This window comes from Acipenser ruthenus, chromosome 7, assembly GCF_902713425.1.
Source record: "Acipenser ruthenus chromosome 7, fAciRut3.2 maternal haplotype, whole genome shotgun sequence".
NCBI classification, from domain to species: domain Eukaryota; kingdom Metazoa; phylum Chordata; class Actinopteri; order Acipenseriformes; family Acipenseridae; genus Acipenser; species Acipenser ruthenus.
In genome coordinates this window covers 8,452,258-8,471,063 of record NC_081195.1, presented here as the reverse complement: position 1 = coordinate 8,471,063, position 18,806 = coordinate 8,452,258, and the positions used below count along the sequence as shown (strand labels likewise).

General features: G+C 45.1%; 1 protein-coding gene across 1 annotated transcript; it reads left to right on the top strand.

The window, feature by feature from the left end:
* Window positions 1-6,769: 6,769 nt before the first annotated feature.
* shld2 (shieldin complex subunit 2) lies at window positions 6,770-16,836 on the top strand. Its single transcript, XM_059026272.1, has 9 exons — window positions 6,770-7,721; window positions 8,032-8,449; window positions 9,829-9,936; window positions 10,076-10,270; window positions 11,059-11,193; window positions 11,386-11,580; window positions 12,304-12,541; window positions 14,175-14,290; window positions 16,030-16,836. Exons 1-9 carry the CDS (start codon window positions 6,891-6,893, stop codon window positions 16,200-16,202), a joined length of 2,409 nt encoding a protein of 802 aa, XP_058882255.1. The 5' UTR covers window positions 6,770-6,890; the 3' UTR covers window positions 16,203-16,836.
* Window positions 16,837-18,806: the final 1,970 nt, after the last annotated feature.

Genomic DNA, 18,806 nt, shown 5'->3' with positions numbered 1-18,806 from the left:
GCAGGCAGTTTCACTATTACAACACTAGCCCTGCAGTCCTCACTCACGATTAAGTTGTTGAAATGATCTGGTGGCAGAAATGTGAGCCATCAAGTTTTCCAGTTAGTGAGCTACAGACACAATGATTTAACGTTACAACATGTGATAGATATAAAAAGATGACATTAAAAAATGGATGCACAGTAGGAAAAATGACCTTAAAAGTTGCAAAATTGCGCAAGTGGGCCTAGATATGATTTGATACGCATGTAAAAAATAAACTCCCATCTTATAGACCCTTGTCCTTTACTATGTTATCCCTGCTGACCGTGTTTCTTTTACAATGATTAAGCATAGTCACAGTATCTCTGCTTCAGCATGATTTCACTGTGCTGTGCTACACTGTGCTATGCTTTTACCATGGGATACTGCAGTATATTTTATCAGAGGAGCCTAAGCAGGTTTAACTGCACTTGTCACAGGGTTGCAAAACACAGCACAATGACAGCGAGTGACAGATTGAGTAAACTTTTATACTCACGCAAAACGTGTGCAAAAAAAAGTTCCATGTTTTTTTTTTTTAATTCTTTATTACATTTTTCACAAGACCTAATGCTTTCACACAACGTTTTTCCCCATTGTAGAGAATGTAAAATATTTTCTACTGTATGTTCATTTTAACTTGGTGTTGAGGACCATTTGTTAATAAACAGCTAAAGAAATGCTTAGTTCCTTTGCCAACATGTAATTATAACCTTTTAAATACATAAACCATTTTTAAAAAGTGAATTCCTTTAAGAAAAAATGTCAACCTTTCTAGTTGGAGGAACTTCCGTTTTTGTTTGTTTGTCGTAAACACTAAATGAATGTAATAAATAGTAATTCTATTCAATATAACCGGTCAATCTCAGATGTCCTTGAACAGTAATAAGCAGAAGAAACCGTCTCTCTCCAGATGAGAGTGCCGCGCCCGAGACGAGACCGAACAAAACCGTCATACTGCCAAAACAGCGAGTTAAGATTTTACATGACAAAAACCCTTTTACACGCTGTTTCATATTGTCTTAATAATCGTAGTGTAGTATTTAAAATTGGTATTTTAAGATCGCAGATTTTTTTATTTACCGGTACTGTATGATGTAATGATTATTATTATTATTATTATTATTATTATTATTATTATTATTATTATTATTATAAATAAATAAAACATATAAAATATTGTGTATAAAATGCCTGCAGACATATGAATAGAAGATATTTATGTACAGTATTTTTTCTTTTTTAAGGGGTGAAAGAGATTCACACGCACTCGCATTTTTCCCCCCCAAGGAGGCTGCGCGCGTGTCGTCTCCCTCGTGCTCGCGATGGAGCGGAGGAGGCGTGTACAAAACATTCGCACCAATCGGAACACAGGGATGTGGAAGGGCCTGTCTAGTTGGTTAGTTGGTTGAAAATCCTGAAGTGGATTAAGTGCAGACAAGGGTAAAGCGCTGTTCTGATACTGTAGTAAACTGCAACCAGAAACCAGGGAATTCATTCTATATATATATATAAGTCTTGCATTTATTTGTTTTACTTCCTGAACTTTGTGCCCTGCAAAGTGCAACGCGTCTATCTCGTGCTGCGGTTTCGTAATCTTGTAAAGCACATGCATCTCGTTTTGAGATCACACATTTCTGTACAGTCATGTACATTAGATCTAGGCCCTGGTGCAATGGGGGCTTTGTCAGCTTATTTTGTGCTTCATTAAAAATCATTAATCATTAAAACAAAGGAGTTGTAAAATTGAGAAAGAACCTCCAGGAGGCATTAGTTCCAGGACTATCCCCCCTGCATAGCAGAGCATAGTACAATCTCAAAGACAGCATAGTAATTAGGGTTCTGATTTTAAACTGGATGAATCCTGATCAATCTCAATGGCAGCATAGTAATTAGGGTTCTGATTTTAAACTGGATGAATCCTGATCAATCTCAAAGACAGCATAGTAATTAGGGTTCTGATTTTAAACTGGATGAATCCTGATCAATCTCAATGGCAGCATAGTAATTAGGGTTCTGATTTTAAACTGGATGAATCCTGATCAATCTCAAAGACAGCATAGTAATTAGGGTTCTGATTTTAAACTGGATGAATCCTGATCAATCTCAGTCTCACAGTAATTAGCTTTAGACAACATCAAAGCAGCAGCACTGTCAGGGTGTCCCTACAGTGGATAGGAAGGTAGGATCCTGTCTCCACAGTGCTGGGTTTAATAAACAACCCCCCACCCATCTCAGTATTGGCTGGCTCTGTGGGAGTTTCCCTCTCCTCACTCCCCCTGACCAGCAATACTGATCAATAAAGAACAACAGCTCCAGCTCAGCACACTGAAACTGCCTTACTGCCCTCCAGCAGCTGTTCAGTACAGCCCAGCCTCCTACATCCTCTCCTTGCTTTCATAAGAACAATTAGGGAGGACTTGATTGAAGTCTATAAAATCTTAATAGGAGTTCACAAAGTTAACCCTATAGCCAATACTGTAAGCACAGCACAGAAACCAGGACCCAAGGACACACAGTTGGAAATGAAGCGGAGATAGAGAGACTTAGGGTCTTAGACACCTCTTTACACAGAGAGAGTGGTGAGTGTGTGGAGTCATTGAGATCCTTTAAGACCACGACTTGACAAGGCTTTGAGATCCATCAGCTACTAGAAATCGGGCGAGCACTGACGGGCGGAGTGGCCTCTCGTTCGTACATTTTCATATCAGGATTGTTTTTGAGATTCTGCTGTACAATACACTGTCTGGTGCCTTCCTACCCTCCTGTCCAGCTCACTCCCTGTTCCCCTAATCCTAACCCTGTTCCTCTGCTCGTACCAAGGCTTGAAAATGACTTGACCTGCAGTCAGTGCTGGGTTTCACAACTCCCCTTGTTTAGGTACATTATTGAAATGACTAAGTGGGTACCCGGTCAATCTGGCTGAAACTGGCTCTTACTGCTCTACAATGGGAGCCTTTTTACCCTCTCCGAATCTTTCAGTCAGGCCAATGTTCTTAAGAACAACAGATGTTGAGGGCTAAGTCTGCAGTTGGTTTGAATTATACTGTACATCTTTCAAGATGTTCAAGCGCAGAGTACTCTGATAACTGTATATGCCGCTCCACAGAGTGTGTGGGTCAGAGGGGTTGGGGGTGATTGGGAGACATTTACATGGTGTCAAAATACAACGTAATTGTACCCCAAGCAGATGAAATGAACTCTTCTTTGTTTTGACTAAAGTTTTGTGTGCCTCGTTCTTGTAATACAACCTCGAAACACCTCTGTGTTGACGCTGCCTTAACAACTTCACCTGTGGTTGTCGGAAAAGATATATACAAGGCCCTTTATTTCTTTGCCTAAAAAATTCCAGTTTTTTCTAAAAGCTATGTGTTTACTTTTTTTTCATCCAGAATTCGGGTCAATTCAAGCATCTCAAAACACTGATGTGCCCAGTTTTAAAGAGAATCCATGGCTTTACATTCGGTAGAAACAGTTATGTAAATAAAAAAAAAGAGTTTTATATTACCCCTAACCAAATGTTCTGACTGAAAGCCTTTTTCAGCATCGTTAAAGGTCGTCTTCTTGAAGACACTGGAAAAGACTTCCAGTCGAAATATTTGTCATTAAAGGTATTCAAGTTTCTGTGGGTACTGTATATCTGTTTATTCAGAAGATAGCGTGCACACAATGGGTTACCCAACCACTTATTTGTTTATTTTAGCAGACGCCTTTATCCAAGGCGACTTACAGAGACTAGGGTGTGTGAACTATGCATCAGCTGCAGAGTCACTTACAACTACGTCTCACCCGAAAGACGGAGCACAAGGAGGTTAAGTGACTTGCTCAGGGTCACACAATGAGTCAGTGGCTGAGGTGGGATTTGAACCGGGGACCTCCTGGCTACAAGCCTGTTTCTTTAACCACTGGACCACACAGCCTCCTAGTCAGCTAATGGAGATCACACTTTGAATTTGAACTTTCTTACAGAACTGCTTCCCTCAGCAGACCTTTCCTTCCTCTGCAAGTCATCTCTGCTTGCTTACACAATCACTGTGCTGCTGATCAGCATTAACTGCAGTTACTACTGCAGAGACCTGCAGCCTAATAAAGCTCAGTAAACAGTAACACACAGGTCCCTATAAAACTTTCTCATAGTAAAAGCAGAGCAAAGTTTAATAAAGCAGAGTGAAAGCATGGTAAAGCATAGGTATGCATAGTAAAGCCTAGAGAGGTATGGTAAAGCATATTTAAAAATCATGGCAAACTATGGTAACTATGGGAAAAGCATGGGAAAACTGCAAAATAAATATGCAAACTTACCCTGGTAAACTTTTATTAGGGGTCCCTAGGAAATTCTGGAAATTCCTCTCATAAAAACAACATGTATATATAATGAACACAAACATGTTCTTTCACTGTTGCTTCTGATAGAGGTGATGATCTGTACACAAACATCCACTTGAACCATGGGCCATTTTCTTTGACTTGTCATATGGAAAGTGGTCTCTGACTGTGCAGTAGTACGTCACAGGGGCTCTGTCTGTGTGTCTGTGTGTCTGTGTGTCTGTCTGTCAGTGTGTCTGTCAGTCTGTGTCTGTCAGGCTGTCAGTGTGTCTGTCTGTGTGTCTGTCTGTCTGTCTGTCAGTGTGTCTGTCAGTGTGTCAGTGTGTCTGTGTGTGATTTTGTGTTCTCTGCAGTAAATGTGCTGATTCTGTTTAGTTTTTGTACCCTAGACCTCAGGACTGGACACTGATCATTATCACTTATAAGATAGCAGGGGCTTTCCACATCTCCAAGTTCAAAAGGTCTCTTCTGCAGTTGTGAAATCACGTAATTATTAACGGGCTAATCTCGAGAACTGTAGGACAAGGTGTGTGTGTGAGAGAGTGTGTGTTTATTAGTGGGCATGTTTTATAGTACTTTCAGGGTCAAAAGACAGGAAAACCTGAAATAACCTAATTTATGAGGACAGAGTCCATGTCCCCATAATGAACAACTGTTTAAAGAAAATTCAATGCAGGAGTGCGCACTTTAGACAAAACCTGTATTATTGTGTTACAACCCAATAGAAAACAAATGTACTCTTATTCAGTATAGCACTCTTCATGCTTCTGTCACTCAAACTTCTTCACCCTCTCTCCATCCCCTCCCTCTCTCCATCCCCTCCCTCTCTCCATCCCCTCCCTCTCTCCCCCTCCTTTCTCTCCTCCTTGTTTTTCTACACCGCCCTACTCCTAGCTGCCCCAGGTTTCTCTGTGCTGTGTCTCTGTATCTATGTGGGTGTGCAGTAATCAATCATGCTAGCATTTCAGCACTGCAACCCCCCTTCTGATTGGTCGAGGGAGGGACAACACCCTCTGATGAGACTGGAGGGAGAGAGGGAGGGAGGGGGGAGGGGAGCGCAGAGCAGGGGTGGTGGTACACACTTACAACTATTTTCCGAACAGACCCGTTTCGAACATCAAATATGTTTAAAAAAAACAAAAAAACATTGGCATCGTTCCATGATGTGAGAATGGGGAAAGCACAGGGAAGGCAGATTTACTGGGCAGGTCTACACTGGTGTCGGCTTTCCTTTTACAATTACTTTTGTTCTTTAAATTTAACAACAGCAATCACACAGGGTAGCAAGCATTAACAATGTGTAAATAATTAAACGTGATACTATTCTATCAATACATTCTAATGCAGATATTTGATCCAGCTTGCTGTGAAGCAGCTAAACATTGAGAGATTCCTGGTTAGCTTTTCTATGTGTGTTTGTGGAAAGGACGGCTTCACGAATCCCTTCTAAAAGTCTCCATTGTAAAGCATGGCAAAGTGTAATAAAGCATAGTGAAAGCATGGCAAAGCATAGTTAAATGCAAAGTGTAACCGTGGGAAAACTTAAATTACTGTGCAGATGTACTGTGGTCAGCTATATAACTTATAGACACATCATAATAATACATCAAATTATTATTTTCCAGCGTTCATTATTCTAGCCAGCTGTGGATGAGCCCGTTTAAAAAAAATAAAAAATGGTGCCAACCTCCATGTTTCATTTTTTAATCTAAATACATCCACATTAAATCTTTGGAAACTATGAGGAATTTCAACAGAAATAACAAAAAGGAATGTTGGTCTGTTGTTTTTGACCTCCCTGGTCTCCGTTGCAGTACAGTCTGTGTGAGTCATTGCATTCTCTGACAATCTGGGCCTACTCACCCTCTGCTGGTGGCTGCGTGGTACTGCACTGGGTGTGGGCCCTAGCCAAGCAGTTTTGAAAAATGTTGTTTGTGTTGGCCTGCCTGCTAATTACCCCAGCAACAGACTCCCAGTCCAGTCGAGCCTGTGCTAGCACGCACAGGGATAAGGTGTCTGCAGCTGCATTGCTGCTGAGCTGAACTGGTGAAAAAAAAAAAAGTTTTATTTAGGTACCAGTGTGAAACCCATTTAAAGTTGCAGTGTTCCATTTTTACAGTAAAATACTGTGTAATGACTTTGTGTCTTTTCTGCATTCTCCCATACTGTAGTGTCTACCTCCTGTGCAGTCTGCTTTATTAGACAGACAGACCGACCAATCGCATTCCTTTTTACAGTCAGATGTACTGTTTGGAGTCTTGTTTGATGCATTCTTCCATTGCTTTGCCTTAAGTGCGCTCTACTTTCTCAGAAAAGAAAGCAGACCTTGTTAGCGGTCAGAGCATCACAAAGCATTGCTTATTACATCTTCATGAGAGACTTACAAGCAAAACTTTTACAACGTTACAAATGAGCCTTTCAAAGACTGCATGTAAATAAAGTACTTCTTGTGTTTCCATTTTTTCAGATAAAGAGGAAGCAGGCAGCACTGTGCTACAGATCCAGATCAGTCCACAGAGAACTCAGGAACCCCTGTTCAAAACATGGAGGGAAAACAGGGAATCCACATTTTCCTCGGCGCTCCAATATTCCCTAAGGAAAAGGGAACGCCGGGAGCAGGGACTCCCGTGGAGGAAACTTCGGAAAACTGGAACAGCATTGAGCTTTACTGCCGAGAAGGGAAACTTCACCCCGCCTCTGAGCTGAGAGAGGGAGGAGCCATTGCAGGGGATGCAAGGATCTGCTGGAGCAAAAGAGCCGCTGGCTACGTCTGCAATCATTCAGACAGGCTGAGTGTTAACCAAACAAGACCATCCAGCGAGCCATCCCGCCAAAATGAATCCTGCTCCCCTTCAGAAACGGGGAAGGAAGCAGCGCGGCAAGGAACTGAAGGAACAGGAGCCCTGCGTTCCCAAACGGTTTCCGGGAGAAAGCGTCTGGTCAACCGCAGTCAGGAATTGCCCGGCGACGCAATCACAGAATATCTGGACAGCTGCTTTCCTGAAGGTGCAGATCCAGGGACAGCTGAGCAGGAACTGTCCCCGCAGACGGAATTCCTCAGCGTGTGGGCCGCCAGCCAGGCCGCCATCTTAAAGGGGCTGCTGGCATCGGAGTGCGGGGAGAGCCCCGAGGTCCAAAAGGAAGAAACCGTCTCAGGACCAGCCCCAGAGCTGCACACCCCTATGAGAGTACAGAACTCAACCCCAGGGGTCATTCCGGGAGCGCCCCAGCCAGGCAGAGCCCCCCCAGAGGAGCCCCACACTGCGGAGGGCTCGGAGGAACTCTTCAGTGCCCCTGGCGAGCTGCTGCCTCGGGGGGAGGGAGGCGTTGTGATGGAGATGTGCTCCACAGCGCTGCTCTGCTCTCAAGAAGAAGTAAGACAGTAACTTCTAAGCCCGTGAAACGTGGCAACTGCATGAAGCAACTTGTTGTAAGATGGTGTTTTTGAGCAATTGTAACCTCATTAATAGTTCAAGCTGTAATATCTGAACAATCTTGTTTTGTGCTAAGTAGTGAAAATCGCTTGAAAATGCCCCCCTAAGAACTAGTTACTAGAGAAGTTGCGTGGTGTTCAAAAAGGCTCTATTAGGTATTCTTACGTTGCTCATTTCTATTTCCATTTAAATCCTGTTTTTTTTATTTATTTAACAATGTGAATTTCCCCAACCTTGAAACTTTATACAGCCTCCCCATCAAGATGGTGATCCTACTGAGAATAGAAGAGAGACTGAGGAGGGGGCCTCCAAACCCACAGCCCCCAGTCCCCCTGCCACTGCCCCTGAATCCAAGAAAACCAGAACCTCCCTTTCCAACCGAAAGGTAAGGAGGGGCCTGAGGGAAACCATGGGCTTGCCTGGGAAGCCTGCCCTGCTGAGGAGCTGCGTGGACCAGGCTCAGCGCTACAAGGTCCTGGCCTGTGTGCTGAACCCCTGCCACCTGAAGGAGGTCAGAGTGAGATCAGGGACGTCCGCCGGCTCTGCTGTTCCCCTGGCAACCATCGTGGTGACGGACCAGTCAGGGACGGAGAGGAAGGTGGTCCTGTGGCGGGCAGCGGCTTTCTGGGCTCTGACTGTGTACCCCGGGGACCTGGTCGTCATAACAGGTGCGTGAGGATCTGTAAATTATAAACCACAAATCAGAAGGCAGCCAATCACAGGCATCTTACCCTGTGTGCAGATGTCATCCTGCGCAGAGAACACCACACCTAATTCCAATGTTCCAAAAAAAAAAAGAAAAAACACATGCCTACTACCTTTTGTAATGTGGATCATCCTATTAACTTCACTCTCAGCTTTGCATCGTGGTCCTCTCCCCCAAACTGCACTAGCTGATATCTCTTACACAATGAGACACACCTAAGGCACAACGATTTAACTTCTGTATGAACACTTTGAAATCCTGCTCCTGACCGTGAGTTCACAAAGCAGCCTCCCCTGTCGCCTCGGTGCCAGAGCCTTGGATCTCAGAGACTGTCTGAGATTGTGACTTCATATCTGAAGGGTCTAATATAATCCCTGCTCGCTAAATGTGCTGGTGACCAATGACATTGAACCCTGACCTGATATGGCAGCTCACACGAGGTCATGTGCTTTTGAGTTTTTGAGGTATGAAGACCATACAGTTTTGGGTTGTTGTTTAAATATTTGGTTCTCAGCACGGTTTATTACCAGTAAAAAATGAACCGCTCCACTGCCACATTGTTTTCGTATCAGTGATTCAGATCTACTTCCCTTAAACATTTTTACTTACTAGGTTTACAAAGATGCCATTACCCTTGCTTTAGGCCCCTAGTAAGGCTTTTTTTTTTGCTCACAAGAAATTCAAAACATTTCTAGTTGGACTGCTCCTTCCTAAGACCTGCTAAGTTTCCTGCTCAGTAAGTTTGCCTGTGCCTGTGCGCTCAGGAGTTTGCATTGTATAGCTCAGAGGAAGTGTCCTTTTCCTGGGTGTGTCTGTGGAGCTCACCTGCTCAGCTCTCTCATACTCGCTTGCCCGCACTTCCTGTGCACTGGTATTTTTTAATTAGACCACTTCCTGTGTGTCTAAATTCAGCAGTGTCTGCTCTCAACTGTCTCCTTCCTGCCTGCCTGCCCGCCTGCTCTCACTAAAAGTTTCCAATAGTAAAAGCACTGCAAAGTAATAAAGCACAGTGAAAGCATGGTAAAGCAGAGTTAGGCATTGTAAAGAACAGCAAGGTATGGTAAAGCATATTAAAATAAACATGGCAAGCCCAGGTAAACGATGGTAAATGCACAGTATAACCATGGGAAAAGAATGGGAAAACTGCAAAGTTATAGATCAATCGGCTACTAGGAACCGGATGAGCACTGATGGACTGAATGGCCTCCTCTTGTTTGTACATGCTCTTCTGTTAAAGTGTTGCTTGAAACACTGTGCACGTGTCCGCGCTTCACAGGATGCAGGGGGCTGGATTGTTCCCAGTCTCTCGGCTGATTGAGTTCTTGCTTGTTTGTTTCCTAGATGTGAGTGTGAAGGAGGACCAGTGGAGAGGGGAGACAGTGCTGCAATCCACTCCAGCCAGCAAACTACTCAACCTGGGCCAATTCTTCAACATCAACCATGAGCGAGGTGAGGTGGAAATCAGACCCCTGCATCAGGTACAAATGAATGTAAAAAAGTCTACTGAAATGACAAGTGGGCTCCTGTATATTGTTTGAATGGATGGCAGGCCCCATGGTTTGACCTTGTCTTGTTTTGCCCTGTGCAGTTCCAGGATATGTGGACAGAGTCACCCTGGCGGAGCTGCAGGGGTATTTGAGGGAGAGGCACCCCCACCTCCTCTCCGTTCCCTCCAGAGCCCCCCAGAGTCCCCACAGCATCCGGCACACCCGTCTGGGGGTCCTGAGAGCTAACACGTTGGTCCATGCGCTGCTGCGAGTCACACGCATCTCCACACTCACCGGTACAGCACAGCACACACAGAACAGCACAGCGCAGCACAGTACAGAACAGCACAGCACAGTGCAGTACAACACAGCACAGCGCAGCTCAGTACAGAACAGCACAGCACATCACAGCGCAGTACAGCACAGAACAGCACAGCGCAGCACAACACAGCACAGTGCAGTACAGCATAGCACAGCGCAGTTCAGTACAGCACATCACAGCACAGTACAGTACAGAACAGCACAGCACAACACAGCACAGTACAGTGCAGTACAGAACAGCACAGAGCAGCGCAGCTCAGTACGGAACAGCACAGCACAGCACAGCACAGTACAGAACAGGACAGCGCAGCGCAGTACAGCACAGTACATTACAACACAGTGCAGTATAGTACAGAACAGCACAGCGCAGTACAGAACAGCACAGTGCAGTACAGTATAGAACAGCACAGCGCAGCTCAGTACAGCCACGGCTATCTGACTGCCTGTCTGTGTTTGTATCTGACTATCTGTGTTTGTGTCTGTGTGACTATCTGACTGCCTGCCTGTTTGTCTATCTGTCTGTCTGTCTCACTAGGAATGCCTGTCCATCTGACTGTATGTTTATGACTGCTTGACTATTTTCCTTTTTTTTTTCCTTTCTTTCCTTCTCATTTTCTTTCTTTCTTTCTTTCTTTCTTTCTTTCTTTCTTTCTTTCTTATTGCATTATAGAGGCAGACACAGTATTGGTTGTAGATGCCTAAGAAACCTATTTAAAAAGATCCCATGAAAATCCCGTTTTACACTGTTTGTTCCCCTGTGCAGTGCCAGTGTATTCCTACAGGGGACAGTCTCTCAGGAAGGTGGTTCTGAGTGTGGAGCAGGGAGATGGCCAGCGGGGGGCACTGGTGTTGTGGGGAGGTGCTACCGCCTGGCTGCCGCGCATTCAGAGGAAGAGAGGTGAGTTTACAGCGCTGTGTGTGTCTGTGTATCTTACGAGTGTCTGCCTGTGTGTGTTTGTGCTGCATCTCTTTCTGCAGGGTACTGGTATTAACAGTATGTGTGGTGTGCTACCATTTTAAGTTTCGCATTGTAAAAGCATGGCAACATGTAATAAAGCCTGGGATTCACAGTCTGTTCTCTGCTCTCTAGCGCTGGTGTGGGATTTCCGCTGCCTGCTGGTACGGTGGGGCTCTGTTTCGGGGTTCCTGGAGCTGCACTCCACCCCCTGGGGCTCGTGCGAGCCTCTCTTCCCCGATGACCCTCGGGCCTTGGAGTTCTGGAGCTGGGCCGATCCGGAGCGCTGCGAGACAGACCTGCAGACTCTGCTCTCCCTCCGACACTCAGGTGAGGACCAGATTCATTACAATCACAGACCCAACCCACACAGTGCAGCTTTCCCCTTTTACCACAGTAAAAGCACAGCAAAGAATGATAAAGCACAGTGAACGCATGGTAAAGCATAGGTAAGCATTGTAAGCCACAGTGAGGTATGGTAAAGTATATAAAAAAAAAAACCCATGGTAAACTAACCCATTTAAAAGTTCCCCATAGTAAAAGGCAAATTGTATAAAGTATGGTGAAAGCATGGTTAGTCATGGGTGAGCATTGTAAAGCACAAAGAGGTATAGTAAAGCATGTTAAAGAAGCTTGGCAAACCAGGGTGAATTACCATAAATGCGTTTATAAGCATGGGTATACAACACATTTTTAAGTGCAAATTTAAGTGGGTAAACTTAAACTTCTAAGGGTCAGTACATTACAAAACTATTTAAGTTTTTTGAGCAGAGAAGAAGGAAGAATCTAAATGCCTACCCAAAGTTGCGTTACAACAAACCAACATTTTTGTAAGAAAATTCTGCAGGGTGTTTTGTAGCCCCTATTTATTTATTGTTTGAATGTACAATAAATACCACTGCTTCTCTCTCTGTCTGTGTGCCTGCCTGTCTCTCGGGCTGCCTGTGTGTTTGTACCTCTCCGCCTCTTTCTCACTGTCTCCCTGTCTCTCTTATGCCTCTCACTGCCTCTTTCTTTGTCTCTTGCTGCCTCTGTCTCTGCCTGTCTGTCCAGGGGAGGTGGTAGTGAAGGCTCACATCACTGCTCTGCAGTTCACGGGCGGAACCTCCCACAATGCCCGGCTGCTGATGGATGGAGACACGCCCCTGCAAAGGATTGTGGGATTGGTGACTGATGACATCACCTTTGTAGGGTGCGGGAGGTGTGGCTCCGAGCTGGGAGTCGACGACAACAGAATCTACCAACTCTGCTACCCCTGCCTGCCACACACTGGAGTGAAGCGGTATTACAGGTTAGCAACACAGCCTCACCATTACAGGGATCATTCAAACCAATCCACATTATTGAAATAGTTCATGTCTTACCTGTTTAATTATAGAGGAATAAAAGTGTGGAACTTTTTCTTGTTAAAGGTTTTAAAATGAATTCTTACCTCTGCCATTTTCAATGCTTCCCCTTATCATTGAATGCTGCCCATCACATCTCAGTATCAATGCTACAAGCCTAGCCTGGATGAAGCTGAGTTAGGAGTGGTTTGGCATTTCATTTCCTTTGTGGCATCAAGCTGCACCATTGAGGCTGATTTCATTGTAAAGAATGTCCTGACTTTTTTGGCTTCAAGTTAAATTTTTGTTGTAATTAATATCCTGTTATGCGTGTTTTTGTATGATTTTCTATTACTGATTTTGCTTAGATCAGTAGCAACCAGGAATACTAACTAATGTGTGGGGGCTACTTCTGAAAATGTTTAGATCTTTATCCACCAGGCTTACTAAATATTCAAATTAGGACATTGTGTGGCACATGCTATTGAGGGCGTCATATTTAGTTGTTTCATAGTTTGATTTCTGTGTCCCTCTGTGTGTGTGTTTCTCTCTGTCCCTCTGTGTGTGTGTGTTTCTCTCTGTCCCTCTGTGTGTGTGTGTCCCTCTGTGTGTGTGTGTTTCTCTCTATCCCTCTCTGTGTGTATGTCCCTCTGTGTGTGTGTGTTTCTCTCTGTCCCTCTGTGTGTGTGTGTTTCTCTCTGTCCCTCTGTATGTGTATGTCCCTCTGTGTGTGTGTGTTTCTCTCTGTCCCTCTGTGTGTGTGTGTTTCTCTCTGTCCCTCTGTGTGTGTGTGTGTTTCTCTCTGTCCCTCTGTGTGTGTGTGTTTCTCTCTGTCCCTCTGTGTGTGTGTGTCCCTCTGTGTGTGTGTTTCTCTCTATTCCTCTCTGTGTGTGTGTGTCCCTCTGTGTGTGTGTGTTTCTCTCTGTCCCTCTGTGTGTGTGTGTTTCTCTCTGTCCCTCTGTGTGTGTGTGTCCCTCTGTGTGTGTGTTTCTCTCTATTCCTCTCTGTGTGTGTGTGTCCCTCTGTGTGTGTGTGTTTCTCTCTGTCCCTCTGTGTGTGTGTGTTTCTCTCTGTCCCTCTGTGTGTGTGTGTCCCTCTGTGTGTGTGTGTTTCTCTCTATCCCTCTCTGTGTGTATGTCCCTCTGTGTGTGTGTGTGTTTCTCTCTATCCCTCTCTGTGTGTGTGTCCCTCTGTGTGTGTGTGTTTCTCTCTGTCCCTCTGTGTGTGTGTGTTTCTCTCTGTCCCTCTGTGTGTGTGTGTTTCTCTCTGTCCCTCTGTGTGTGTGTGTCCCTCTGTGTGTGTGTGTTTCTCTCTATCCCTCTCTGTGTGTATGTCCCTCTGTGTGTGTGTGTATGTCCCTCTGTGTGTGTGTGTGTTTCTCTCTGTCCCTCTGTGTGTGTGTGTTTCTCTCTGTCCCTCTGTGTGTGTGTGTCCCTCTGTGTGTGTGTGTTTCTCTCTATCCCTCTCTGTGTGTATGTCCCTCTGTGTGTGTGTGTTTCTCTCTGTCCCTCTGTGTGTGTGTGTTTCTCTCTGTCCCTCTGTGTGTGTGTGTTTCTCTCTGTCCCTCTGTGTGTGTGTGTCCCTCTGTGTGTGTGGCAGGCCAGCAGTGATGACGGTGACAGACGGGGACAGTGTAATCTCAGTGGAGGTTCCCCCCGTGCTTGTGGAGCAGATCTTCTTGAATATTCCAGCAGAACAGCTCAACAAGCCAGCAGGTAAAACCCTGCCTCAGTGTGAGCACAGCAGCCCACAGTCCCTGACTCAATACTGCCTCAGTGTGAGCACAGCAGCCCACAGTCCCTGACTCAATACTGCCTCAGTGTGAGCACAGCAGCCCACAGTCCCTGACTCAATACTGCCTCAGTGTGAGCACAGCAGCTCACAGTCCCTGACTCAATACTGCCTCAGTGTGAGCACAGCAGCCCACAGTCCCTGACTCAATACTGCCTCAGTGTGAGCACAGCAGCCCACAGTCCCTGACTCAATACTGCCTCAGTGTGAGTGAACCAGCCCACAGTCCCTGACTCAATACTGCCTCAGTGTGAGCACAGCAGCCCACAGTCCCTGACTCAATACTGCTTCAGTGTGAGCACAGCAGCCCACAGTCCCTGACTCAATACTGCCTCAGTGTGAGCACAGCAGCCCACAGTCCCTGACTCAATACTGCCTCAGTGTGAGCACAGCAGCCCACAGTCCCTGACTCAATACTGCCTCAGTGTGAGCACAGCAGCCCACAGTCCCTGACTCAATACTGCCTCAGTGTGAGCACAGCAGCCCACAGTCCCTGACTCAATACTGCCTCAGTGTGAGCACAGCAGCCCACAGTCCCTGACTCAATACTGCCTCAGTGTGAGCACAGCAGCCCACAGTCCCTGACTCAATACTGCCTCAGTGTGAGCACAGCAGCCCACAGTCCCTGACTCAATACTGCCTCAGTGTGAGCACAGCAGCCCACAGTCCCTGACTCAATACTGCCTCAGTGTGAGCACAGCAGCCCACAGTCCCTGACTCTCAATACTGCCTCAGTGTGAGCACAGCAGCCCACAGTCACTGACTCTCAATACCTCCCTCACTGTGAGCACAGCAGCCCACAGTTCCTGACTCTCAACACTGCCTCAGTGTGAGTGAACCAGCTCACAGTCCCTGACTCTCAATGCTGCCTCAGTGTAAGTGAACCAGCCCACAGTCCCTGACTCTCCATACCTCCCTCACTGTGAGTGAACCAGCCCACAGTCCCTGACTCTCAATACCTCCCTCAGTGTGAGTGAACCAGCCCACAGTCCCTGATTCTCAATACCTCCCTCAGTGTGAGTGAACCAGCCCACAGTCCCTGACTCTCAATACTGCCTCAGTGTGAGTGGACCAGCCCACAGTCCCTGACTCTCAATACCTCCCTCAGTGTGAGTGAACCAGCCCACAGTCCCTGATTCTCAATACCTCCCTCAGTGTGAGTGAACCAGCCCACAGTCCCTGACTCTCAATACTGCCTCAGTGTGAGTGGACCAGCCCACAGTCCCTGACTCTCCATACCTCCCTCAGTGTGAGTGAACCAGCCCACAGTCCCTGATTCTCAATACCTCCCTCAGTGTGAGTGAACCAGCCCACAGTCCCTGACTCTCAACACTGTCTCAGTGTGAGTGGATCAACCCACAGTCCCTGACTCTCCATACCTCCCTCACTGCGAGTGAACCAGCCCACAGTCCCTGACTCTCAATACTGCCTCAGTGTGAGTGGACCAGCCCGTGTAACAGGGTTGAGGCTGGGCACGACCCGGCGACCCTGCACACCACAGCTGAGTCTCTCACTGACAAGGGAAAGAATCTGTAACGGTGCAGCACACAACACTCACCGTTACATCTAGCAGAGATGCCTTTAGGAGTACACCTGAATTCAGGGGCAGCAGTGTTAAAACTGACTCTCTCCATCTGTCTTTCTCTTTGCTTGACTCTCTCAGTCCCCTCCTCTCAGCTCTCCTTCTCTCAGGTGGTGTCGGAGATGTGCCTCTCTCTCCTCTCTCACCCGGCTGACACCTTCCTCCTGACCCTGAGGAGCAGCTTCCTATTGGACGAGAACAGCATCCCCCTCCGACAGCACTTCCTGCTGCTGGACTTCCACCCGGAACTCTGAGCAGAACACCAGGACATGAGGACAGGCTGTTATTAATCTGATAAGCCACTGCTGGAGTGTATGGAGCCACTTCAGTACCACAGACAGGTGTTTGATGCAATGCGGTTTATCCTGGGGTGTCATATACACACACACACACATATATAAATATATATATATAAATATACTGTATATAATTCTGCAAAGCATTAAAACAATATGTGTGGAAACATAGAAGTAGTTGATCTGGAGCTGTTTTTGTCCACTAGATGGGGTTGCAGCTTCAGCAGTACTGTACTGTCATTAACTTATGGCTCATGGCAACAAAAAAACAGAAAGCCATGTGCTTTTGCCCTTTCTTCAAAATAACCTTGTATACAATAATCAAGGTAAAAAATCTGACTCATTCAGGCATGTGAAAATACTACCTTACACCAAGAAAAATCAAAATGTATGTAAAGCAAAATATACTTTTAGAGTTATATAGGGCTTTCTGTTTAACACACTGAACTGAAGTCCTGATACAGGTTAACTTCACCAGCTTTTACATTCACCAAGAATAGACTCTTACCTGGGTGTTACCTGGAAAATGAATTCTGTTAATTGATTTTCACCAGTTTTTTTTTTTTTTAATAAACACTGAAAATGAAATGAAATGGCCTTGAGTATAATGGATTCGATGACTGTCTTTAAAGTTTACTGCAGTGGTAACTGACCATGCAGGAATCTGAACCTGCCCCTTGAGATCTCACAGCAGTGATCCCTTCAGCCACAGCTTTAAAAAAACGATTCACAAAATTTACAAATGTCAGCTGAGTCTTTTCCTTAATATGTCAGGAATTGTCCATGTATTTGTCCAGTTATTCCTAATAAGCAATCTCTCGGCTCCATACAAACCACTCCCCCAGAAACTGAGCCTTCATTCCCGAGAGAGAGGCTTGGGATGGATACATTTTTTACTCATGACTGAAACCTCTCATTACTGTCCTGATGTGCCGGTGCAGACTTTCACAACGCACAGTCACAAATTTGGAAATAACCTGACTCCGAATTCTGGGAAGGAGTGCAGCTCTTTGTATGAATCGTGAATTGTTTGAAGCCAAAATAATCATCTGGGCCTATCGCTATTAATACTTGTCAATTTCAATGTTATGATTTCCATTAGAAGCTAGGCCCCCCCCATTGGAACTATTAGCAGAATGTCTCTGACAAAGCATTTGAAATGTTTAAATCACTACAGGTTTTATATCGACACATAAGTATCAGCTTTTTTAATTATTTTTATTTTAATTAGATTTAGAGACTTATAATATTGTTTCTAAGTGTTTGGTGGCTGCCTCTAATCACGTTGAGAGCGTACTTTCTCTGGCATCTTTTCTGTGTCAGGCGAAGCAAGAAATACACTTTGAACTTGATTCGAGGTTGCCACTGAACTTGCAGAAGTGTGAAATCTACAGAGAACGTGTGTGACCAGAGAACAATAAGAAGAGTCTCTTCTGTTACCCCACAGTCCTGCTCTGACTGATGGGGGTGGGGAGTACACCAGCACTGATCTCTAAAGCTGTACTTTTCAAATGGGGTTGTACAGCGGGTCCCTGGGGAATTCTAGCAACTGTTCTTGCAAAACAGCACACACCCATGTTTTAAAAAAGCAATAGCACAAAAAATTCAACGCCAGTCAACTCGATTCATGGTAAAAACATGCATGTTGTCATATATTATTGTGACGCATACAAACAGAAACTACAGTGTTTTTAAAATGCTTTACTGGTATGACTGCATATTCAGTAGGAAGTGGCCCCTCCTTTTTCATTCTATGAGTGCGTGCGTGGCGGGTGTGTGTTCATCAGCCTGTTACTGGGCTTGTGTGTTTGCTTGTAGGGACATTTTTTTTTTAGATCATGAGGAATGTCCATTCTTGATGGGGTATTTCCTGTAAGAATGTAATAGTTAGAATACAGTACCATTAACCCCACGGGACTGCCAGACTTTCCTCAACTGCATAACATGGGGAATTTGGTGGAATATCCAATCAGCAGAATATATTCTCTTATAGGAACTTGAACTGTGTGTATTTTAATGGACACTTCCTTTATGAAATTCCAGCAGTGATCAGGGCCGGCAGATACTGGTCAGAACTGGTGGTTTTACTGGTTTTCAGCTGCTCGTGCTGGTTTAGGAGCTTACTTAAACAGGTCCAAGAAAAAGAAAAAAGTCAGTTCAAAATCTCTACTGTGAGGTTCCAAAGACAACTGTGTTGTCTAGTAAAATACAATACAACAGACTGTGCTTATCAAAAGTAAAGTCTACAAGAAATACTACAACTACAGTATTGCATTGTGTTACAGAAAATATACTTTGCTGTTACTGTGCATTATTTAGAATTGACCATAATTTACTGCAGTATTGTACTGTAAAAAAAAAAAAAAAAAAAGCAATATAACTGCTGTGATATGCAAAGAACCACAACTACCAGCTAGCTATCCTATTATTTCCAACAGCGTTTCACCGTGTCAAGTGTAAACATGAACTCGCTATCCGTTTGGGTCGTGTATTCAATATACAGGTGTTATGCAGATTTCTGTATCTCCATAGAATTCTGTATCCCCTTAGGTTTGACAACTG